The sequence below is a fragment of the Typopeltis vanoorti genome, chromosome 1 (genome assembly GCF_054136105.1).
Source record: "Typopeltis vanoorti isolate ZY-2024b chromosome 1, IOZ_Tvanoo_1.0, whole genome shotgun sequence".
Classification (NCBI taxonomy): Eukaryota; Metazoa; Arthropoda; class Arachnida; order Uropygi; family Thelyphonidae; genus Typopeltis; species Typopeltis vanoorti.
Genome location: NC_143549.1, coordinates 83,248,504 through 83,275,211, shown reverse-complemented (window position 1 = coordinate 83,275,211; position 26,708 = coordinate 83,248,504). Strand labels below are relative to the sequence as shown.

General features: G+C 37.1%; 1 protein-coding gene across 1 annotated transcript in view; it reads left to right on the top strand.

Moving 5' to 3' along the window:
* The window catches only part of LOC150110163 (muscle calcium channel subunit alpha-1-like), a 1,246,847-nt gene that overhangs the window by 939,888 nt on the left and 280,251 nt on the right, over nt 1–26,708 (top strand). Inside the window, exon 36 of the mRNA XM_090391329.1 lies at nt 11,323–11,450. Within this exon, the coding sequence (XP_090247455.1) occupies nt 11,323–11,450 (128 nt within the window). The remainder of the gene's footprint in view (nt 1–11,322; nt 11,451–26,708) is intronic.

Below are 26,708 nucleotides of genomic sequence, written 5' to 3'. Positions count from 1 at the left end.
CCTCGAGTAGGCCTGCGCTGCTTGGGTTTTTCCTCCGAACTACCTCCGTGGGAGACCAGGGAGCAAAACAGACTGCAGGGGGGGACGCAGAGACCAAGGAAATAACTCGGAGTGGAGCTGCTGCTGCAGATGGAGATCTTAAAGCAGCACAGGCAGAACTTGGTGTTGTTTCTGACATTACACAGGATTGGAGGTGAACACCACTTGTTGTTAAATCTGGTGTCACCCAAAGCCTCTCTCTCAAGATGTAAAAACCTCCTTAAGGAGCCATAAAACATGTAGAGGACGATCCGAGAGAGATCCAACAGACTGGGAGGATTAGCATAGTTGGAAAATTTTTTTCTAACCTTCCAGATGTGATATTTAAATTCATTGATGATAAATATTAGTAACTTCTGCCTGTTGTTGGCTGGTGGAGTGAACTGCAGGAAGATCACTTGCTCCTGCAGTAGGAGGGGGATGCAGAGCACGTCGCTTAGCCTCCTCCAGATGAAGATGGGACACACGTAGAAAGCGTGCTCTACGGTGTCTGGGCTCTGGCAGAAGCTACATAATGGGTTCCAGTTGTTGTTGAACCACCACTTATTCACATTGACTGGAAGGTGTCCATAGGCTATCCTCCAGGCTAGGTCCTTTCTCAATGGGTAACCTCAATGTTTAGAGGTGGCCGAAGAGGATGTCGTTGTTGTTGATTCCTAAATCCAGAACGTCAGTACGAAGGATGTTAAGGAGATGATCGTACCACATCTTGCTATTCCGGATCCTGGCAGTGTTGACACCTGACGAGTGGAGTTGTTGTACTAGCTGGCAAAGTCTGTTGTAATCCTCTGGAACAGTATCCGCCTTGGGACCCTGGTGGGCTGGGATCCCAAAAAGGGGAAGCTTAAAGCCTAAGAAATACCGCACAGGATAGCTGCAGGGATGGTTGGTCTGTAGTATCCTGCTAAGATGGAAGGCGTTATTGCTTAGGTATTTGATGTTAAGGATGGGGAGGCCAAAGCCTCCCAGCTTCTCCAGAAGTTGAAGGATCTTCATGTCAACCTCCTGGTGTAGACTGCCCCAGAAGAACTTCAAGGGTTTCCTGTAAAGCCAAAGTTCTTGATCTTTGCTGATGTTTGTTATATTCACGACGTGCTGGTACATAGGGCACAAGATGGTCTTGATGACAGTAGCCCTGGAGGAGAGCGACAGCAGTCCGTTTGTCCAGTCCTTAAGATGCTCGACTGTGGTGTTAAGTTGTTGAATGTCGAGCATGGGCTCTGCTGAAAATGGGACCCCCAGGATGGTGAGGAGGTCTCCTGTAGGAACAAGACCCATGGGGATGTTGTTTAGGTCCCAGACTCCATACGTCTTGATCTTAGTTTTGTCGGGGTTGGGTGTTAACCCCGACACTTTGAACTTCTCTAAGATGTTGAAGAAGTTCTGTATGGAGTTGTTGTCCCTGAGGGTGCCCACCACGTCGTCTGCATATGCAATTACTTTGGAGTCATCCGTGGTGAGCGGTAGTGGAATCCCTCTCACAGCACGTGAGCTGTTGATTGCCTGTAGAAATGGCTCAAGGGCTAGTGCAAAGAGCAGTGGACTGAGGGGACACCCTTGTTTGACCCCTTTCTGGATGTTAATGGGGTCCGAAAGGTGTCCGTTGACAAGGAGGCAGGTGGAGCTGTTCATGTAGCTTCCTCTGATGATGGAAAGCAGTCCACTGCAGACCCCGACTTTCTGCAGGATGTTAAACAGAAAGGAGTGCCGGATGCTGTCGAATGCTCAGCTAGACTTGCAACACTTGTAGGCGCAAACTTGACTTGTTTGTCTGTTTGGTTACTTGGGAAAATGAAGTAAAACCAGGTTTAAAATAGCTTGGTATCTTTAACATTTATTATACCCAAGGTAAAAAAATACTTTCTACATTTATATCTCCTCCTGAGATTTTTATTTAATAAGGTTAAAACACCTTATGGTAACTTGTTCTGGTAAAATACTTATAAACTCTATATTACTAAAATCTTGGTATTTCTAGCCTGGCTCCCACTGATGAGACCTCAATAAAGGTCGAAACCGGTCTGGGTAGTGGTCCCCTTGCCTTTAATACAAAACATCATACATCTCCTCCAGGAGATGTGCTGTGCATTAAGGGTAAATATTAAGATTAGTGATCAGAGCTTATTCTACTTTTACCATGAGCCTTGGTCTTGCACTATGTGTAGGATCAGCTAGACTTGCAACACTTGTAGGTGCAAACTTGACTTGTTTGTCTGTTTGCTTACTTGGGAAATGGAGTAAAACCAGGTTTAAAATAGCTTGGTATCTTTAACATTTATTATACCCAAGGTATAATAAATAAATTGACAAAGCCATAATATTAGACATACAAAAAATTTAAACAATGTTAAGGATATCAGAAACAATAGCCATATAATGTGAACAAAAACTCCATAAACGTCCACTGCCCCTATGTAATCTCAGAGATTTAGAAGTTCCACAAAATGAAAATTAGGTCAAGATTCCTGCCAATGGAAAGCAACACAGATAAACCTGAGACAAACACACTAAGCTGACATGACATAGCCTCCTCGCCTTGCCCATGATCTCTGAAGATGACACTCATTCAAATGGCTCATACCCTGTTAATCCCACTCCTAATATTCATTCATTATATTCGTTCTCCTTTTCTCAAAAAAATATTAATTTCTCTCCTTTTCCCCAAAAATGTAGTCCATCCTTGGAAATTCAACTTTTAATTCACATATCTTTGTTTTTCCCACATTTTTTTAGCCTATTCTATTTTCCCGCATATTTCTGTCTCCACATTTTCTGCCCATTCTTCATTTCAGGAAAGGGGAGGGATGGAAAATAATATTCAGTTACCATCTTTTGCAGTTCAGTTGTATAAATTTGTTATTGTTATATGCCTGAAACTGCTCCAAAAGAAGACAACCTCAGCATCCTACAAAGGTATGCCCAAAATTATTCCTTTCATATTTATGGTTTATTTGTCTTTAAAATATCATTATAAATACCATCGAATGGCTCACACCCTGTAAATTCCACTCCTAATATTCATTCATTATATTCGTTCTCCTTTGAAAAGGAGCACGAATATAAAAACCCTTAAATAAACTGAGTAAAAAAAAAAGAAAAAAAAGTCAATGATGTAATACAACAGGTATGTCTTAGGAAAATAGGCAAAATAGCCATCAATATTAATATCAATTTGAGGAGTAACATGGAAAATTTTTCAGAAATAATATTTATAATACCTTGTGCACATGATTAATTTTTTATCCTCTTGTTTATTATGGCTCTCTGCAAAGTCCCAGCCACATGCAGAAACCATAGAAACACCAACCAAAATCAAAAATAAGAAACAAAGAACATCAGAAGCTACAACAAATACACACTTTGCTTAATACTGCATTCCAGAGGATAAATTCCACTTGAAAAAATGTCACCCTTCTTTATCCTGTAAAGAAACTGCATTCCGGATATAATCTCATTGAAGCAGCAACCACTACACAGTTTGAAAAATTACTTATTATTATTACCCAAGACCCCATGAGTCAAAGACTCATCTAGGAGTTCCTTTCATCATACACACAGCTCATCATACCATGCTTTAAACACACTCAAATTCTCTGCAAATACTACGCTCTCAGCAAGGCATTCCAATCATTCACAACTCTGCATGAAAAAAAACCTGCTTCTCACTCTCCTACTTTGTGCAACATCTGGGAAATACTATTATAGTTACCTCCACAAAACCTTAAACTTTCTAGTAAACTCAACATGGAACCTCCTTGATATTTCCCATGAGGAGATCTGCATGAACTCAAGGAGTGACAGCCATAAGAAGAATCCTCATACATTGGGATTGGTACCTACTTCCAACGAAAAACATCATCCTTTCTGTTGTTTTAAGGATACTTGCGACATAAGACTGAATGATATAATCACGTAATCACAAGAAAGATATTTATTTAACCAAATATTCCACCGACGATGGTCTGCTATTTCCAGACCGAAATATTTGGTTAAATAAATATCTTTCTTGTGATTACGTGACTATATCATCCTTTCTTTCAACTCACTAAGACCACTGCCATCTGTCAGAGCAGTTTATCTCAGCTGTCTAGGAAGATTCCATATCCTGAACCCCTTTTCATTACTTTCAGTGTGAAAAATATGGTCATTCTCAAACTGCCTGTTCTCATTGTACCTGATGTAACACCAAAGATAACGAAAAGTTACTAGTGTCGCTAGTGAACATAGCAGAAGATTTGAGCTGTGCTAAAATAAGTGTTTGTAATTAGTGGCTTTTTATCACAAATATTTCTGCATTTTTGTCAGTTTGGATATAAGAGTCCTTCAGTAGTGTTGTTGTTGGAATTTTTTATTGTTTAAGGAGCCTGTGTAACTCAGTTGAAGTGGTTGTTGTACTCTGCAGCACTAAACTGCCTGAAAAAAAGACATCGTCAGTCTGATTCTACTTGCCGAATAAAAAAGGAACTTTGTCTAAGTCTTTTTTGCCATCCTGGTTGGCCGAGTGGTTAGCGTATCTGCTCTCCAGCCAAAAGGCTGCGGGTTTGAATCCCACCACAGGCATGGATGTTTGTGATTGTCTGTGATACTAGCAGTGCCATTGGTATAGATGATGAAGGTAGTTGCGGTTGGTGAAGGCGAAGAGTTGTAGAGTAGGTGCCCTCCCTTGATGAGTCTTTGGACTTCCTGGAGGTGTTATGTAATAATAATAATTATATTGTGATTTACTACTTGTTTGTTCATACTTCTTCTGCTTTTGAACATGGTGTACATAAAGAAATACATGTCAGTGGCACATAAAGCTTCGGTACAGAGATCTAGCTCTGCCTTGGATTTTTTGCAATTGATGCATTGCGAAAATGTATGCACGGAAAAATATGAAAGATTTGTGACCTGTTTCTGTCGATGAGAAGAAGGAAAGTATTAACGAATGTGAAAAATGTCTTGATAGATTAAAGCAATTAGAAATGGGAGCAAGTGTTGGGACTATAGTAGAAGAGCTTAAACAAGAGATTTTGAAAATCGAAATGAAACATCTGGAAGGGGATATTAATCATCTAAAGAGAGATTGGCTAATGAGAAGGAGGAAGTTAGTAGTGCAAAGAAAGAATCAAAGGATAGTCGTATATCATTATGTGGACTCAGTCATTAGAGGTATGATGACTAATAAAGTGAACAAAACATACCTTCCTGGGGTAACCATGAAGCATAACTGATGCGTTGCAGAAAAAGGAAAGACTTGGTGTCAAATTTAGTGGTAGTCATGGGCACAAATAACTTAGTTGGGATAAAAAAAGGATGTTGATACACACTCGAGGAAGTAGCTGCAGCAGGTAAAGAATAATAGTGTTGTAAATGTTGTAGGCATGTTGCCCAGATATGACAACAGTGAATTGAGAAGGAGAGCAGAGATAATGCATAGTAAGATGCTGAGTTGTGTGAGGCAAAGGGGATTCAATTTGTAAATTGGTGAAGTGAATTTGAATGAAAGTTGGAATGGTTTAAAGTTGACAAATTGCATTTGAATGGATTTGGTGTTTAGAAAGGCCATTTAGAAAGGCTATTGTTTTCTGAGAAGGCACAGAGTCAAGAAGTTAATGTAGTGAATGATCAGACTCTACTTGTGAAGCAGGATAGCACAACTAAACATATTGTACAATAGGAGGAAAATGGACATAAGGTTGCAGTAACAAAAAGTGATAGAATGCATAAAGGTGAGGATGAGACACTTAGAAATGGAAATCGAAGTCAGGATCAGGGAAACAGAGTGGTCAGACCAAAGAGAGAGGTGGTATAGAAGCTAGAATAGAGAACGTTGGTGCTGGGAGAATGGCCTCAACGACACAGGGATTGTTATGATTGCACACAAATGCAAGGATATTCAAAACAAGAGAGCTTAGTTTATTGCATTGATTGAGTCAGTATCCCCAAAGATAATTGGAATAAGAGAAACTTGGTTGTCTGAGGAGGATGTGATGTCGGAAATAGAAGGATGTGTAATTTTCTAGAAGGATTTAAATGTGAATAGAGGAGGGGGGTGGGGGGAGTGCTGTTACTAGTTGATAGTAACAGCACTCCCTCAGGTTAGTATATCCAATAGGATGCTGTTATAGGCCAGATAATGCAAAGAATACTGATTATGAAATGTTTAGGCAAATTAGTTGGGCATGTAAAAAGAACTCATGCGAGACTAATTACAGGAATATAGAAATGAAGGAGGAGATAATGGATGGGAACAAGGAGAATGATTTGTTGAATTTCTGAGAGATAAATATGTTAAGCAGTATTTGACAGAAGCAACTAGAGGCTTTAACCACCTTACCGGCCATTATGGATCAAATACGCATCCTCATACGCTTCGTATCCATTGTATATTTCAATGCAATATCAATGGTATTAGAATTTTAATATGCACTTCGCATCCATGATAACCTTGACATCTATAGACGTTTTGGCTGGTAGCGTGGTTAATGTGTTGGATTTGGTGAATTGTCTTGTAAAGGGTAAAACAATAACCAGGGAATATTATTCCATTCTTTTAACCAGACTAGACGAAAAAATTCATGAGGAAACACCTGGTTTGCAGAAGGAAAAAAATCATCTTTCATCAGTACAATGCACCTGGCCACAAAGATGTTTTGGCAATGCGAAAATTAAGGGATCTTTGCTATGAATTGTTAGAACATCCACCCTTTTCCTCAGATGTGGCTCTCTGACTACTGTCTCTTCCCAAAACTATAACTCTTCCTCGCTGGTCAGCATTTTTCTTCAAATCAAGAGGTGATTGCAGCTGTAGAGGGAGTATTTTTCCGATCTTACTGAGAACCACTACAGGGATGGGATAATGGTGCTGGAGCATCACTAGAATACATGTATTAGTCTTAAGGGAGATTATGTTGAAAAATAAAAATAATTTTGAAATTATAATTTCGTTTTTTCATTATTAGGCCGACAACTTTTCAGACCACCCTAGAATATGGAAGACATGCATTAGCATATTAATACAATGAGTGCAAGTCAAATAATTATTATTGGGGAATTCAACTTCAGAGCGTAGATTGGAAGGAGGAATGATCACATTACAGGAAGAAAGTAGAATTTATACACTTACTGAGATATAATTACTTGAAGCAGATAATGATATAGGGGACTTGGAGTACAATGGTGTTGGATCTTGTTGTTATTATTATTATTATTATTATTATTATTATTATTATTATTACCCCAAGACCTCGTGGAGTCAAAGACTCATCTGGGAGGTCCTTTTATCACACACACAGCTCATCGTACCGTGCCTTCAACACATTCAAACTCCTTGCAGACACCACACTCTCGGGCAAGGCATTCCAATCATTTACAACTCTGCACAAGAAAAACCTGCCTCTCACTCTCCTACTTGCACCATCTTTATACATTTTCCAGGAATAACCTCTGGTTCTCCCCCGATCTCCCACTATTTTCTGTAGAACTTCTCCAGCATTGATCCTATAATAACCTCTTACCAACTTGTAGGTCTCTATCATATCTCCCCTTTTCTTCCTGTTCACCAGACTCTGCAAATTGCATCTTCTCAATCTTTCCTCATATTTGACATTCCAGAGGTCAGAAACTACCTTAGTCAGTCGCCTTTGGACCCTTTCCAACATCTCTTCATCTTTCTGAAAACCAGAAGTTACATATTGTTATAGAATCAGAAGACCTGTCCATATCTAAGGTGGCTGCAATGCCTCCAATTGGAGAAAAGGATCGTGAGGTCTTGTCATGAGATGGCAAAATATGTGGAAATTCCAGTTAATAATTTTATGAGAAAGCAATATTACACTATATACCCAAGGTCAGGAGGGTAAATCAGGTAGGAGTTAGATGGATGAATAGCATCATTAAGCATGAGCTGCAAAAGTGTGAAAGGTATACGAGGAGAAAGGTGACCATCTAACTCATGAACAGTACAAAGATCAGGCAAGAAAAGTGACCAGCATTGTAAGGAAGGCAAAATCAGATTATGAGAAGAGATTAGTCAAACAGACTATGATTCTATGAAAATTAGCATGGTTTTATGGTTTTTGTTAAGGAGAGGGTGTACTTTTTGTAATACAGCAGAGTGACGTGTGTGGAACAAAGAAGATGCAGTAGTATGTTTCAATTTCACAAAAGAAGTTTATAGATTTCATACTTGACAACTTGTTATATAAATTGGGATGAATGAGTTACATATTGAGATGACCTGTATAGTAGATACCACCAAGTTTTGTCTGAATATATACAGTTGTTTACAGATGGTGCAAAACTGGGGAGCTATAATGAGTGCAGATATTGCTCCGCTGCATTCGTCTGGAGGATTTGAGGTCTAATGCTACGACCACTTCAAAGCTGCAGTGCTTATGGTTTGCAACATTGAAGGAGGGAAAGGATTTCATGTAGCATATACAATTGATGCTGAAAGTTTTTCCACTTGATTATAAATTAAATTAAAGATGCCAAGAAATTATATTCTTGGTTTATCATTTTATATAAATATAAGCAAACAAATGTTGTAATAGGTTTCACGGTATAATAAGAACACAGATGGTTAAGAAAATAACTATTTATTAACTTAAAAGCTAATATTTCACTGGATATAATACCAGTGAAATATTAGCTTTTAAGTTAATAAATAGTTATTTTCTTAACCATCTGTGTTCTTATTATACCGTGAAACTTATTACAACAAGTCTGACGAACACATAAGCCTATCCACGCGTATAAGCAAACAAAGTTTATGTATGAAGTTTCACGACTAAGTTACTTGTATATAGAGGCTAATGACTTCACGTTATTTGCATTAGTAACCCATAATGCCAAGCAACATTCTTTTGGGTGTGTATAATGCTTAGCATTATACATACCCAGACTTGTTTCAACCTTTATCAAGATGTGTTAAAGTGCAGGGATGCCATTCCAAAAACTCTGAGTGATCTACAAGATCACTCTAAATCTCACTGAGTGACACTAAATGATCATTATTGAACTCATAATTCTTTACCTGAATCACTCCAGGAGTGGCTCCACTTAATTATTATTATTATTACGTAACATCTCCAGGGAGTCCAAAGACTCATCGAGGGAGGGGACCTACTCTACGACTCTGTCTCCACCAATCCATCAACTGCAACTACCTTCATCATCTACACCAATGCCATCTACTGCTGACCACTACCACTAGTATTTTCACAGACAATTTACAAACATCCATGCCCACGGCAGAATTTGAACCCGCAGCCTTTTGGCTGGAGAGTGGATATGCTAACCACTCGGCCAACCAGGCCAGAAATGACAGCACAAATCCACTACTGAGGGCCCCTGGAATTTAGGCTTCCAGTCTAATCTTTTCCACTTAATGTTTGTGCAAATTTCTGTGCATTTTTGTAATTTTAATATTGTTTCCCCTCACGATGTCTCAGTGACCAAGATGAAATATGGGAGGGGTTAAATTATTTAATTATTTAATTGCCAGCATGGTTGGATGAGTGGTTAGCATATCCACTTTCTAGCCAAGAGGCAGCAGGTTCAAATCCTGCTAGGGGCATGGATGTTTGCGATTGTCCTGCTAATCATTTGCCATATATACTGCTGTGATCTGTGTCCAGGCACAGCATATCTTGGCATCTTTAATTTAATTTATAACCAAGTGGAAAAACTTTCAACAACTAGCTCTAATCCAAAGTATTTTAATAATAAGGTGTGGCATCTTTTCACTATACTTGTATATGGAAAATATAAGAATTCTGCATTACTTCAACCTAGGTATTACTTCTGGGTCTGGCTCCCACTGATGAGACCTCAATAAAGGTCAGAACCAGTCTGGTAGTGGTCCTTCCCATAATGCTTAGCATTATGGGATACTAAGGCAAATAATGTGCATGAAAATACTTCATGCACAAACTTTGTTTGCTTTCACTTGGATAAGTGTACACTTTGTATACATTTATTGCTTATGCTTTGCTTACAGTATGTACACTCAGGGCCGTTTTAAGGTAATAGCGAACCCGGCCACCGGGGTCCGATCTTTTGGGGCCCCCGTTCTTTAAAATAGAGAAACCAAACAAATTTTCAATGCTCGACATGGGACGGTTAAAATATTACATAACCCTAATATAACTTGATGCAAAGTATTTTATGAAAATGCTATGAGGAAAGAACTTATATCTTATCTTGATATAAGGTGAGTATCTTATTATTGTTATTATTACTGAACATTAGGAAATGTAATGGGGGCCTCACATTTCTCTTCCCGCCCAGGGCCCAAGGAGGTGTTGATTCGGCCGTGTGTACACTTTTGCTTATGCTTTCCTTACTTACCAGCCTGGTAGACCAAGTAGTTGGCATATCTACTCTCCAACCAAAAGGCTGTGGGTTCAAATCCCACTATGGGCATGGAATGTTTGTGATTGTCTATGGAAATACTAGTGGTGGTGGTATGGCCGGTAGATGACGTTGGTGTAGTTGTAGTTGGTGGATTTGAGTGTTGGAGACAGAGAGTTGTTGTAGAGTAGGTGCCCTCCCTCGATGAGTCTTTGGATTCCCTGGAGGTGTCACGTAATAATAATAAGGATAAACCAAGAATATAATTTCTTGGCATCTTCATGTTAACAATTGATGCATATGTCTTGAAGGAGTGGAAATAAATGGTCTGGGATGGTGGTGAACAAGTACCTGAAATTTAGAGTTCATGTTCCTAGAACTACAAGCATAATATAATGGATTATGGCAATAATGAAGAGGACATTGAAATGTTGAAATAAAGGATAAGTGATTCCACTGTGTAAAATTTTGATCATGTAGTATATGGATTACTTTGTGCAGATTTGATCAAGATGATAAAGAAGTTTCAAGATGGTTGCAGAAAGAAAAGTGTTACTGAGATTGTTGGGAGAACTCTGGAACATTGGGTATGAAGACATTGAGGAAATGCCATTGTAAAGAGATTTTTCAAAGAACAGAGCGAGATGAGTAGAACAAAAGGCCATCCCTTGAAGATGTATGAAGAAGGCTCTGAGCAGGCATGTCAGGAGCATGAAGAAGTGATTGTGGATTGCAATGCACTGCATTAGAGTGTGTGGCAAGTGTAGAAAAATTAGTGATTGAATTTAAGGCATGGGTAGATAAGCATTATCTTTGTCTATACAGATCTGATGCTAATAATAATAGAAAACTAACATTTAGGTTATAATTCTGAATACTTAAGGAAGTATTTGTCATGAACTTTAAGAGTTCATTTTATCTTATTCACTCATCCCTCTTCTTTAGATTATCAACTTGTTTGTTGCTGTCATTATGGATAATTTTGATTATCTAACTCGTGATTGGTCTATTCTTGGACCTCATCATCTAGATGAGTTTGTTCGTTTATGGTCAGAATATGATCCTGATGCCAAGTAAGTATTAATTAATTTACTAAAACTAATTAAATCATATAGCTAGTATTGCTTAGACAAGTCAACTGTCAACACTTGAGAGTTGACTTGTGAACACTTCCGACTTGTTCTGAACAAGCATGTTTATCTTCTTGAGTTCACTAAACTTGCTTTTATATACATATATGATATAATGGATTTACTCAGCTGAGGGACATATTTGAAGTAGATTAAATGAGTGGAAGTCGAAATGGGCTTCCAGTCATTTAATCTACTTTATATATATATATCTTGAGTTTACTAAACCTGCCTTTATATATATGTGTGTGTGTGTTTGAATGGGAGATTATTAAGAGATTATATGTGTATACACAGTAATCTCTTAATAATCTCCCATTCAAATAACCAAACCTTGGACTATCTAACCCTGGAATGGGTTAGTGTGTCAGTTGACTTCTGATAGAGCACAAAGTAACTGTAGCTTCAGTTAATATCATTCTGTTAAACAAGTAAACTGAGTTGGCACTGCAGACAGATAATTGAGGAATTACTATATATATCTATACATGATCTACATAAAATCAACAGACAACTCCATGTGAAAGATCTGTTTTTGGTGGAGAGGAACCTTCTGGTTAAGCGACTAGTCTTTTTGATCCTTATTCTCGTACTATGCTTTTGCTCTCACTTTCTTTGTTCTACTTCTCGTGAATCTTTTTTTTTTTTTTAATATCCTATTTTCCAGACCATCATCACTAGGATCCAATGTCTTGCCACTGTTTTTGCTGTACAGTGGTACCCATGGACATCAGGAAAGAGGGATCCTGGTAGTCACTGGCCTGTTTGGGAGTGGTTAGTGTATCTACTACCCAAACAACAAGCTGCAGGTTCGAATCCTGCCTTGAGCATGGATGTTTGTTATTGTCTTTAGGTGGAAGATAAATATCATTACTCAGTATGAGACCACCTCCCCACTTGCAGTAGACCTGAAATGGCTTGAAAATGTTTTCCATGTTTGGTCTTTAGAGCAGGGTTTTCAGATTAGATTGAAGAAAAATGAATAAAATGCAAAAAAAAAATAAATAAATAAAATTTAAAAAAAAAAAAAAATATATATATATATATATATATATATATATATATAAAATCTATACAATAGAAAGAAAAAAAAATCCTTAGCCCACTCATAGTACGAATGTACTATAGATTTACAAATAAATCTCTCAAGGGTGGGGGGGGAGACACAAAAAACAATAATAATAAAAAGTCTCGCACTACTTTGGTCTCTGCTTCAACAAAACGAGCAGTCCTGCTAAATCACTAGCTCACAGCTAGTAGGCTTTCCTGGAAGGGTCATTGCTTAATGGAAATTGAGTGGAGAGCTCTGACAATGAATCAAACTCCATTTGAGAATGAATATTCTCAAATGGAGTTTGAGAATATTCATTCTCAAAAATAGTTTTTCATCCTCTAGTTTATCAAAGGGTCTCTTATCAAGCGTTGAGTATGTCTAGAAACAATTGAAAGATAAGCCAAAATTAAAATAAAGAAGCCAAAAACATCAGAGGTAGCAAATCATACCAACCTTTTTTAATAATACATTTGACTGAAGAACCAGCACTGATAATCTGTGGAGTGAATTTCAAGGGAAAGTGGAATGGTTTAAAGCTGATGGATTTCATTTGAATTGGTTCAAATGAAATCCATGGAGTTGGGCATTTAGAAATTCTGTCCTTTTCATAGAAGGCACAGCGTTAAGAATTTAATGTAGAAAATGATAAGATTCTACTTATCATTTTCTACTTGGAGAGCGAGGAGAACAAGGAGAGCGAGTTTGTAGAATTTCTGAGAGATAAGTATCTTAACACGTTCGCTGCCAACTACGAATATACTCATATGATGCTTACTGCCGGCAATGAGATTACTCATACTGACCTTGAAGAAGTGAAATTGATTGGCATGCAGAGCATAGTAGTGAAAGTGTGTATACTCGTAGTTGGTATATGAGCCTCACAAGCCAACTACGAATATACTCGTATGTCGATTACCACTGGCAACGAGATTGCTCGTACTGACCTTGAAGAAGTGAAATTGCTAGGCGTACGGTAACAAACTATGCCCGAGGAACGTGCTAGCGAACATGTTAAGCATCATGTGATTGACTCAACTAGAGGCTTTAGTGTGTTGGATTTGGTGATAACTTCAAGTTGTAGTTGTTAATGAAGTGTTGACACTGCTGTCAGTTGGTGAGAGTGATCATGAGATACTTGTTTGGGAAGTGATGAAACAAAAAAAGGTTACTACCAAAAATGGATACATGTGGAAGTATAAAACAGGTGATTATGGGAAGCTCTGTAGTCAGTCAGCATCAGTACATTGGGTAGATGAGCTGAGCAGAAAAAATGTTGACAGTGCATGGAATTTCACGAGATGGTATCTGACATAAAAAACACATAACTGGATACCAAGGGTTAAGTAAGCGAGTAAACAGAGTAAGAGTTAAATGATTGATCAGTGAAATCAAGCAAGCTGTGTTGGAAAAGAAAATGGAATGGAAGAGGTACAAAACAGTTGGTACTCGGATACATTAAGAGGAGAAAGTGTAGGCAAGGAAGGTGACTAGCATGGTAAAGAAAGAAAAGGTGCCGTATGAGAGGAGATTGCTGGTCAGGCCAAGTTAATTCAAGGGCATTTTTCTGCTACATGGCAAGCAAGAAGAAGAATAATTATGGCAGATTAACATTGGTGGATAGTAATGGCAGCAGAATAACAGCTGCAAAGAATATAGTGGAATTATTGAATGAGCATTTATCAGCGTATATCATACTGGTGTAAATGATGCCGTGCAATATATAAAAGAGAGGCAAGTATTAGGAGAATTGGAAGTGAAAGTAACAGAGGTGTATCAGATGTTGGTTGGGTTAGATGTTAATAACGTTTCGGGAATGGATGACATATCACCATATATTCTTAAGGAAGGTGCACCACAGTTGGCTGTGCCCTTGATTTGGTTATTTAATGAAAGTTTTGCAGTTGGTATTGTTCCTAAGGAGTTGAAAGAAGGCAAAATAATATCACTTTACAAGAATGGTTCTAAGACAGAAGCCTCCAACTACAGGCCAGTCTGTATTATTATTATTACTCCCAAGACCTCATGGAGTCTGGACTCATCTGGGAGGTCCCTTTATCACACACACACACACACACACAGCTCATCATACTGTGTCTTAAACACACTCAAACTCCTTGCAGACACCACACTCTCAGGCAAGGCATTCCAATCATTTACAACTCTGCATGAATAAAACCTGCCTCTCACTCCCCTACTCACACCCTTTTGCTTTGCATAGGTCAGTCATCTTACATGCTCCTTCCTATTGTAGGGTAATGGCATGCCTATGTGTGAGTTATGTGATGCTGGCTAACCATCATTCATATTTTAATCAACTACCCTTGTCAGTGAGCTCAGTCACTGTCGTCTTCACATTCAGAATCTGTTTGAGCCCTGTACACTGGCAAATTTGATCAGATTTATCAGTTATTATTTCTGTTTTTAAATTGATTCAGATCATTTATCTTTATTATCCTCATATATAAATTATACACATTTATATATCTTTTCGGATGTGCCTTGATATGAACACAGATGGATAAGAAAATAACTATTTATTAACTTAAAAGTTAATATTCCACTGGTATTATATCCAGCATCTTCAGAGCACACAACATAAAGTTTGTTACAAATGCAAGCCAACCACAATCCGGTGTAACAGTGGGACTAGTATACGTAATTACAGCGTACAACACAAGACTAAAATCCTAATAGGGCACCATCTAGGTAAAAAAAAAAATTTAAAAAAAATAGTTCAAAGTTTTGAAATAGTAGTCCAAATAATAGTCCTAGAAAGTTTGAAAAAAATAAAATAGAATAAAATAAAAGTAATAAAGATTAATTTGGTCTTAGGACAACTGTCTCCCAAATCTTTGGTAGATTTATACAGCCATACTTGTTAAGGTTTGAAGTATGTTTTAAGGCTTCTGTTGATTCCAGGAACAAACCTCTCTGACTTGTAGAAGTTTCTGTGCATTACTTTTGTTTCTTTCCAATTGATCCTGTGTTCAGGGGTATCCAATGCATGGTCTTCCAGACCCAACTCGCCATAGCGAAAGTGTCGTATATATATTTTTTGTGTTCACTGAGGCGGATGTCCACAGTTCTTCCTGTCTGTCCGTAGTAGGCCTGATGGCAAGAACAGGGCACTTCATAGGGTACTCCTGGATGTGATAAAGGAGTGCATTTGTCCTTAGGTGAACAGATGAGAGTTGCTAATTTTACATAAGGTAAATACTGTGTGCAGTTGGTGTTTGCTAAGCACCCTAGATATCTTTTCGGATGTGCCTTTAATGTATGGGATGGTGATAGTTTTGTTGTAGTCTTCTGTGGTAGATAGAGGGGATTTCTGGGTAGCATTTAGTATGTTATCTATCTTATGGGGATTATAACCATTTGTTAAGAAGGTGTGACGTAGGTGAGAAAGTTCAGCAGTGAGAGCAATGTCATTGGAACAGATTGCTCGAGCTCTATGGGTTAGTGTTTTTAAGATACCATATTGTTGAGAAGGGTGATGGTGTGATTGTTTGTGTAAGTATCCACACATACAGGGGGTATGTGTGGGTTTTCTATAAACCGAAAACTATCACCATACTGTACATTAAAGGCACATCTGAAAAGATATCTAGGGTGCTTAATAAACACCAACTGCGCACAGTATTTAAACCTTATGTAAAATTAGCAACTCTCATCCGTTCACCTAAGGATAAATGCACTCCTTTATCACATCCAGGAGTATATGAAATGCCCTTGCCATCAAGCCTACTACAGACAGACAGGAAGAATTGTCGACATCCGCCTTAGTGAACACAAAAAATATATACGACCCTTTCGCTATGGCAAGTCGGGTCTGGGAGACCATGCTTTGGATACCCCTGCACACAGGATCAATTGGAAAGAAACAAAAGTAATGCACAGAAGCATCTACAAGTCAGAGAGGTTGTTCCTAGAATCAACAGAAACCTTAAAACATACTCCAAACCTTAACAAGTATGGCTGTATAAATCTACCAGAGATTTGAGAGACAGTCATCCTAAGACCAAATTAATATTTATTACTTTTATTTTATTCTATTTTATTTTTTTCAAACCTAGACTATTATTTGGACTACTATTTCAAAACTTTGAACTTTTTTTTTTTTTTACCTAGATGGTGCCCTATTAGGACTTTAGTCTTGTGTTGCATGCTGCAATTACTTATACTAGCCCCACTCTTACACCGGATTGTGGTTGCCTTGCCTTGAGGTAGCTGCTAAAAAATTTGTCCTGAATCAGCCAAAAATGTCGAGAAAATTCAGTTAAACAGGATGACTGTGCAAAGAAGAATTACTACAATGTCGGAAAATGTAAAGGACCAATTAGCATCTTATTTAAAGAAATTTGCCTATTTTTCATTAGCTATTGATGAATCAACTGACATTACTTCCACAGCCCAGTTGTTAATATTTGCACGTGGAATAACGCAAGAGTTTGAGGTAAGTGAGGAGCTGATTGGAATGAGTTCATTGTCAGATCAAACGAAAGGTAATGACATGTTCACTGGACTTTTGGAACAGTGTTCCAAAATTGATTTAGATCTGACAAAATTATCAGGTATCACGACTGACGGAGCTCCTTCCATGATAGGAGCTAATTCTGGATTGGTAACATTATTGAAACAGCATTTGGGACGGCACGATGATGAGTTGATACAATTCCACTGTATAATCCACCAGGAGAGCTTGTGCCCTAAGAAACTTAAATTTGAACATGCCATGGAAGTTGTGGTTTCAACGATTAATTTTATAAAATCCCATGGCCTTAATCACCGACAATTTAAAAAGTTTCTTGAAGATATTGAAAGTGAATATGGTATCTTAATTTTTTACACAGAAGTGAGGTGGCTGAGTCGTGGACAAACATTGGAGCGGTTCCTAAATTTAATCAATGAAATTGAAATCTTCATGACTGAAAAAAACAAAAACGTTCCTGTCATAAAAAATCCGGATTGGTTATGTGACTTAGCCTTTCTGGTTGACATTACTAATCATTTAAATACGTTAAATACGTGACTTCAGGGCAAAAATCAATTGGTTACTCAACTTTACGGCCACATTTTGTCTTTTCAGTGCAAGTTAAATCTATTTCAAATCCAATTGAAGTCAGGGAATTACATCCATTTTTCTAATTATAAGAAAGTTTCTGAAAAGTTCAGTGTCAACTTCAAAACTGTGTATGTTGAAAAGATTGATAACTTGATATCAGCCTTCAAAGATCGGTTTTCTGATTTTAAAAAAGTGAAACCGTTGCTAGATTTATTTAGCAATCCTTTTGCCATTTTGCCCGAAAATGCACCCGAATCAGCACAGCTTGAACTCATCAACATTTAAAACGATGAGAGCCTGTGAAATAAATTTAACGAAGGCAATTTATTAAACTTCTATTGTTGTGTTGATAAAAACAATTATAAATGGTTGCTAGATAATGCATTAAAATGTGCAAGCCTCTTTGGCTCAACATATATTTGTGAACAAACTTTTTCAGTCATGAATATTAACAAATCGAAAAATAGGAACCATTTGACTAATGAAAATTTAGAATCAATTTTGCGGTTGACTACTACAAAACTCGAACCAAATATCAAAACAATTGTGAAATCAATGCAATGTCACGCATCAAATTAAATTCACTTACTTTTTATTACCTTTTTTGTAACAATTATGATAGGTATAAATAAAATAAACAATATATGGTAGATAACTTTCAAGTTTTTTTTTTTGGCAGCCCTCCCATAAGTAACAGTGGAACTATGTGGCCCCTCGGCCTTAACAAGTTTGTGCATCCCTGATCTAGACTAATCATAATCTTCGAATCGTCTAGATGCAGATCGGAAATTTTATTTCTGAAATCCACAGAATTTTTTATACACGTAGCAGTTCTTCTAGTTAAAGAAGTGAATAAATTGGACAGATGTTTTGTAAGTGGGACAACCTATACAGTCTACAACAGGTCTTAATGGAATTCCTGGCTTATGTACTTTTGAAAGACCATATAATCTCGGTTGGCGCTCGAAGGAGGTCTTTAGTGTTTTCTTTTTAACTTCATCCCATATTGATATTTTTTCTATAAGATCATTGAGTCTTTTTATTTGACTAACGGTAAGATCTGAAGTGAGGGGCCTATAAGTCGAATAGTCGCAGATTAACAGTGACATTTTTCTCTCTTATTCTCTTCTGTCTTGAAACTACAGTCTTCCCTTTATCAGCTTTTGTAATAATTAGGTTCTTGTTATTCTTCTGCGATTTCAGTACTTTTTGTTCAGCGTACGATAGGCTTGGCCGAGGAGGCTTGACATTAAAAAGAATTTTTGCACACTCAAATCTTGTCCAGTTAGCTGTTTTTTGGGATAAGGATCGAATACTTCTGTCTATGCTATGGAAAAAATCTATTATAGGTACCTTATTCAGAGCAACTGCAAAGTTATGACCTTTTTTATTATTATTATTATTATTATTATTATTGTTCCGGGAAACTCCAAGGAGTCGACAGACTCATCGAGGGAGGCCCTAACATCATGTCTGGAACAACTATTCAACATTTACACAGTATCTATCATATCTTGCCTTGAACTCATTCACGGTCGTAGCACCCACAACAGACTCTGGAAGCTTATTTCACTCATTCACCACTCTCCAAGTAAAAAACCTAGCTCTAACACCCTTGTCAACCACGCTCTTGCCCAGCTTGACAGAACAAAACGTTTGCTGTCTGTTAGCGGGTGGCCAGACACATTGATCACTACTCTATCTGTATCACTGACAATATTGCTAGATTTGGGGTGGCTCACCAGCGAATCAAACTTGCGTTTTAATCTATCACAGTAAGCATTAAAAACCTTTCGGTATGACATCGAAGATATGCGTAAAATGGTGTTAAAATTTTCAGTCTCTAATACTGGTTCTATAGTGTTCTTGATATCTACTATTTCTTCATTCAAAAGGACAAGAGATTTCTTTGCTTCTTGTAGCTGATAATTTAACAGTGACCTACTGGCCTTTAAATAAACCCGATGGGCTCTTTGAGACGGTGGCACTTCCTTCATTGGCTCTAGTTATTACGATGTTCGAATTTTATTTTAATGATTTCACTGCTATTAATTCGTGTTTTGTTAAGTTGATTGTTATTGTTTTGTTATGATTTATATTTAAAATGTTGGCAGTTTCTAAACGTATTTTGTCTGCTATGTTATTTAGGATGAATCTTAAGCCTCTTTCAATATTACAAATAAACCGTTATTCTAAACCAAACCACTTATTTAGAAAAAATTAATTTGCTAGTTTTGGACAAATAATACATACCAACTCGTTAACTACGTCCCAACCAATAGAATAAAAAAGAAGCAGAGAAACTACTTAAATCAATTACTACATGGCCTGAAGATATGGTCGAAAAACTACTTTCGCACTACGCTCATTCCCCAAGAATTTACGGTCTACCAAAAATACACAAACAAAACACGCCACTCTAGCTGTAGTCGAAGGGATGGATAGCCCAAATTATCACCTAGCCAAGAAATTAGCGGCAACACTCAAGGAGTTGGTAGGTCATTCCCCTTCCTATATCAGAAACACACAACACTTCATAAACATAATCGAAGACATTATGTTAGAAAAAGATGATTTATTAGTCAGTTTTGACGTCTCTGCCCTCTTTACGAATGTCCCAATCAATGACACAATCCTTCTTTTACAGAACAAATTCCCCCCAGATATCACGGCGCTCTTTGCGCATATATTATGTTCTGCTTATTTTGTATGGCAAAATGCTTTCTACCTACAAAAAGAAGGCACAGTCACTTGCCTTCTGCAGCTTGCCACTATAACCCCCTATTGCTAACTTTTATATGGAACATTTTGAGCAACATGCTCTAGATTCCTCTCCTTTAAAACCCAAAGTCTGGTTTAGGTACATTGACAATGTTTTCGCGATCTGGTCCCATGGCCGCCAGACACTAGACACTTTCCTTAGCCAACTAAACAAACAACACAAACACATACAATTCACAATTGAGATTGAAAAACAGAACACACTTCTGTTTCTAGATACACTTGTCACACGTCTTCCTTCTGGCAATCTTTCCTTCGCTGTTTACTGGAAACTGACACATACTGGCCAATGTATACGCATAAACTCCTACCACCACCCAACACAAAAACTAGGTGTCATTAATACTCTGAAAAACAGGACTTTGAAGATCTGCTCCAATGAACATGCACTGAAAGTCGAATTTAAAGTTATCAGCAATACTTTTCTAAAAAAATGGTTGCAGCCAAAACACTAATAACAAAATTCTCTACAAGACCTCAATAAAAAACAAAGATAAACCAGACTGCAATAAAACTATAACCTAAACAGAATACTACAAAAATACAACCTCAAAGCCACCTTTAAACCTTCTGCAAAATTAAAAAGCTTACTCAACTCATCCAAAGACTTACCCTCGAGTATACCGTATTTATCGCACCTGTAATATACCATATATAGGGGAAACAGGACGCACAATTCCTATCAGACAAAAAAGAACATAAACAACACATTAAATATAATAATTATGGTGAAGCTGGCCTTTCTGATCATGCCCTTGAACACCTTGCACAGAATTGACTGGAAAAGCACCAGTTGTTTACATCACACTAAAACATGGTATGAACACAAATTTAAGGAAGCCTGTGAGATTATTATCAAGCACCCCCAATCTGAATAATAATGATGGTCTAAAAATCCCAAACATATGGAAGGCACATCTTTGACCCACAGAACCTTCCTCTCTAAGAGTAACTATAAACAGGACTGTATATAATCCAGGATCCTAAATCAAAAATAACAATTGTAATGCTAAAAATAGGGCATCATTGTTACTGAAAGAAAACTATCTATAAGAAAGAATGTTTGCTCATGTTATCATAAATAGAATTTAGCTTGATGTAGTTTTTAAATAATTAATTAATTTGTAATTTTTTTTTTTCAATAGAGGTCATGCCAGTAGAATAACCTGTGATCAGATCATTGATTCAATAGTTTACTGTGTGTAATGTAACCAGCTTGTGCTGTATATTTGTATATGTTCCAGATGATGATCTTAATATGAAGATCGAAATGTTGGGAAATGAAAAGAGTTATTTATAACACGGTTGTAAAGTCCATAATTTCTAAAATAAATGCTGATCACCATGCAACACTAAAAGAAAGGAAGGAGAGGTGATATGATTGAGACTTTAAACTGTTGAGAGGTAGTTACAGGGTTGACACTGGGGAGTTCTTTTGCTTGGTGGAACAGAGGGAAGGAGCGATGACAAAGGGCCATCCCTGGAAGTTGCAAGAGGGTGAGGAGTGGTTTCTTTGCATGGAGGGTGGTTGAACTGTGGAATGCAAGCATCTTCACCACACATATTGGCCTATAAATTGTTGCCTCATATTATTTCCCTCTCATTGTTAAGTGGAACATTTTGCTCTTTCCATCCCTGGTACACCTGTTTAATATGAGACTTTCAAGTCTCGTGTTAAACAGGTGTACCAGGGATGTGTTTAATTCCCTAGAGCAGGGGTGGCCAACCTTTTACATGCCAATTTTTTCACATATGAGTGCAGATGCATCATATAACTTTAACTACAAAACTGCAAATGTTCAGAAAAGACGTGCAAAGCACAACTACATAGCGCCTGAATATCAATTGTAAACTGATTGACAAAAACTTGCTAAGTACTGCTGTTGCTAATGATTGGTGCCTTAGGATCAAACAAGTGAATGTGCAAAAGATGTGCAGGAAACAATAAAATCACAAAAAAAAATGACTAAGTTTTAGCTTCTTTTCTAGTTTTTGGTTAATAACTTTTCTTTTCAGTTTTTTGTTAATACTTTTTGCATAAATAGGCTTACTTTTTTTTGTTATTATCATTGGGGTCCAATGCACTACTTCTTATCATCCAATATACCATTTTTGCCATATGTGCGTAGATTGGCCATCCCTTCCCTAGAGCATTCCATCAAAAGAAGGGATCATCCATCCTCAAGTTCTACTGCCTTATTAACATCAAGTTCACCTCCTGCACACTCTCACATTGCTGATATTAAAAATGGAGGATATTATGAATCCATCCATATTTCAACACCAAATATAGAAAGAAACCTTATGTTTTGAAATTTACCATGTATCTTATGAGAGTATAGCTTATGGCATTGGGTTTGCCTTGTTTTGCACTACTTAAAAGACATGGACTCTGCCCAGGAACCCATATAGTCATCTTTTATTAGTGCATCAATATGGTTTCACTGGCCTGACAACTGTTTTAAACCTTTCATTCTCATCAAGACCAGGCAGAAACCCAAAGGGGGCAAACACCTCTTTTTTTAATACCACAGCAACCCTATATCAGAAAGTTAAATTCATCATAAATTGAAATCTCAGTAGCTGCATAATCAACTACTGAAATATTGAACATATTTAAATATATTTAAAATGGAGGATGTTATGATCCATCCATATTTTAATACCAAATATGGAAAGAAAAAGAAACATTGTGAAATTTAACAGACAGCTTATGAAAATATGACCTTTGGCATCAGGATTGCCTTGATTTTTACTACTAAAATACTTAATGGTTTGTGCTATTTAAAAAAAAGGAACCACACAGGCTCTTGGGAGTTCTTCTCTTTGAAGTAGCTCAAACTAAGACAACTCTGATGCCAAAGGTTATATTCTCATAAGCTCTCTATTAAATTTTGAAAATTATAACTTTCTTTCTATATTTGACATTAAAATATGGGTGGGTGGATTCTCAATATCCTCCATTTTTATTATCTTTTTACAATTTATTCCCTGCTTCTGACGGATTTCTGAAATATTCAGAAATTCGGAAAGTTGAAATATTCATTGCTACTTTTTCTACTTTTTCTTTCACTACTCATAGATGCATCATTCTTTTCGTCTCTCTTCAGTTTCTTCATTTATCATACTTCTTGCATAGCTTACCACTTGTATATTCATCATTCTTCTTCACAGTTGACTGTTCCATGATATTTTTCATGCAAGTATATAACAATATTTCCACTAGTCCCATTAGGCAAAACTATATTCACACTGAAACTTTTGTACATCTGAGTAATGCTACCATACAGTCACCTTCATGAATAATTACTACTGACAGTAAATGCTGTACAAAGAAATTATGCCATTAAACATACTTTAATACAAAATTGTTATTTGATCTGAATTAGCAAGCTAAGCATAAGAAATATGAAATAATAATATTATCATGGGATTTCTGTGGAGTCAAGTGTTATCATTGGTTCTCAGTAGACAAAAAAACATGATCTTCCTAATTCCACTGATCTGCATGGAGTCCACTGCCATTTTGAAGCAATGCATATCCATGCAGATCTAACTTTTTGTCTCTACCTTTTTTTGTGTGTGAATGCGTGAAGCAAGTTTTCACATCTACTTTATGCAATAAATTCTTACTTTCACTACATAGTATACAACTTATGCTTGTACTCTTCTTTGATATAAACAATAAATTAATCTGACTTTGAATGGGTATAAAGGACAGAGTATAGAGAGTATTGACCTCTCTTGATGAATCCTTTGATTACATGGAGTTCAGATATTAATAATAACATTACCCTGCTTCTTAAATTCAAGTTCTGCAGATTGCATATCATCATAGCTGACATTCCATAGTCCTGACATAACAACTGTGTTTTGTTATCTCTCTCTCTCTCTCTCTCTCTCTCTCTCTCATTTATACTTGTCAAATCCAAACAACCAGGTCAGAATAAAATGGTGTATATGTGATGATTTGATCAGGATCATATCCATTGAACCACCAAGCATTATCCCTCCTTGCATTGTTATAATTTATGATATTGTCTTACTTGTTGATAAATATCCTTCTGAAATTTGAGTAATACCTTAACCACCCAACCAGCCAAGACATATATGTACGTCCAGGTTACCATGGATTTGAAGTGCATATTAAAATTGTAATACTATTGATATTACGTTGAAATATATGATGGATATGAAGTGTAGAGGAGTGGTGTATTTTATCCATATTGACAGTGACGTGGTTAATATCAGCAATAACAGTAAGGGTGATTATTAAAAATAAGGAAAATTAATTTCTTGAGGGAAGATTATTTATACAGTATATAACAAAGTACACATGAATATCAAGATCAGATTGAGAGGATGAGGTATTTATTTAGATATTGCTATAAGCCAGGAAATGTGGAGGATAGTGATGAAGAAATATATAGGCAACTTAGGTTAGTAAAGAGGGAAAAGGTGATTGTTATTATCAGCACACTTCCATGGATTCAAAACACTCATCACGGGAGGTATGCACAAAAGCTCATCAAACTGCGCTTTAAACTCATTCAATGATTCACCATACTCTCAGGCAATGCATTCCAATCACAAACTACTCTAAATTCAGAGAACCTGCTCTGTCCTCTACATGTTGTGAACCTGTTTGTAGTAGAGAGGACCTTACATTTATTGTACTGGCTCTTTTTGTCTTTATTCTTTTTCTATGCTTTTCTTCCCATATTCTTCACTGTATATTTCTTCTGAGTCTTTTTTTTACTCTCCTATCTTCCAGACCACCACCATTGTGATCCAATGCCTCAACACCATGTTTGCCATATGGTCCAACCCATGGACATCTGGAAAGTGGGAATCCTGGTAGTATTGCACTACTTTGACATGCAGTCCTGGATGGTCTGACTAGGATCATTTGGCTAGTGGACTTGCTCGCAAGGTCACTAATGTTGCAGTAAGTCTCAGTCGATGGGGACATGGCCCAAAGCTTCCTGCCCAATTTGCTGAACTTCACTCCTGAACACACTTCACCCAGAAAGGTTTCAAGAGTTAGCAGAATCCCCAAAATCACTAAAGAAACTGTATTTGGGGGAATATTCATATAGAAAGAACAACACAGACATGCATCTCCTTCACACAGCATCCACTGTGAGAATACTCATCCCTCGCAAAAGTTTGAACTAACCTCAAGGAATAAAATCAAAGTGGGATCTCCTCAATGTCACAGATGCATAGATCTGCTCTGAAATGAAAGACCAAGAAGTGATATCAATGAAGAGAACACTCATACGTAGGACCAGTCGCCTGATTCTCACCAGGAACATCATCCTTACTTTCAGAATACCTAAACCACCAGCATCTGTGGAAACAGGATATATAAACTACCCAGTTAGGCTCTACATTCTGAACCCTCTGCACTGCATTAAATGTCAAAAATAATGCAGTGCAATTCAAGTGTTATGTCAGGAAAAGTAATGCCTGACATAACACTACCAAAGACTATTAGAACAAGGACTGTAAGAGAAAGACACCAAATTGTCCTAATTGTGAAGGAGATCACCATGCATGTTCCTGAGCATGTCAAAGATGGGAGGATGAAAAAGAGATCCCAAAAATAAAAACTGAGCTGTGCATTCTGTACCAGGATGCAAGAAAGCACAGCAACGTCTCATGTTAAACTTTCCTAAGTTAAAAAAATGGACTGCAAAGAAAGTGTCTGTTGGAACTCAGACATGTTAATCTTATATTCTCATAATTTAAAACATTCCTGAATGGTACGATTTACTTGCTCTCTCTCTCTCTCTCTCTCTCTAAAATGCACAAAAGAAAAAATTCATACCGGCTCACTCCAAAAATACCAAAAATAGTTCCATTACATGAGAATCTCTAATCAAAAAATAATCTAACATGCCTCCAGACCCTTTAATAGATTCCATCATCAAATGGCATGGATATGTCCATTCCTCCAGACAAGATAAAACAATTAATATACCTAGTACTCAGGAGTGAGTCCAGTTTGACAATGTTTTGGATATTTTTCCTGATAAAGAAGAAATGACAGGCATTGACTCTCCACAATTGTCTAAATAGAAAAAAATCTAATGCTAATGAAAATAAAGCTTCAAAAATCAGAAGCCAGATGATATGACCAAAAATAAATAATGAAAATATTTGTGCAGTGGAATTGCCATGGATTCCTTCAAAACATTCATAACCTAAAGACTTTTATGCAGAAGTATAAATTAATATGCTTCTTCCTGTGGGAAAGACACCTGAGCAAAGTGATGATCTAGCATTACCATCATTTGTA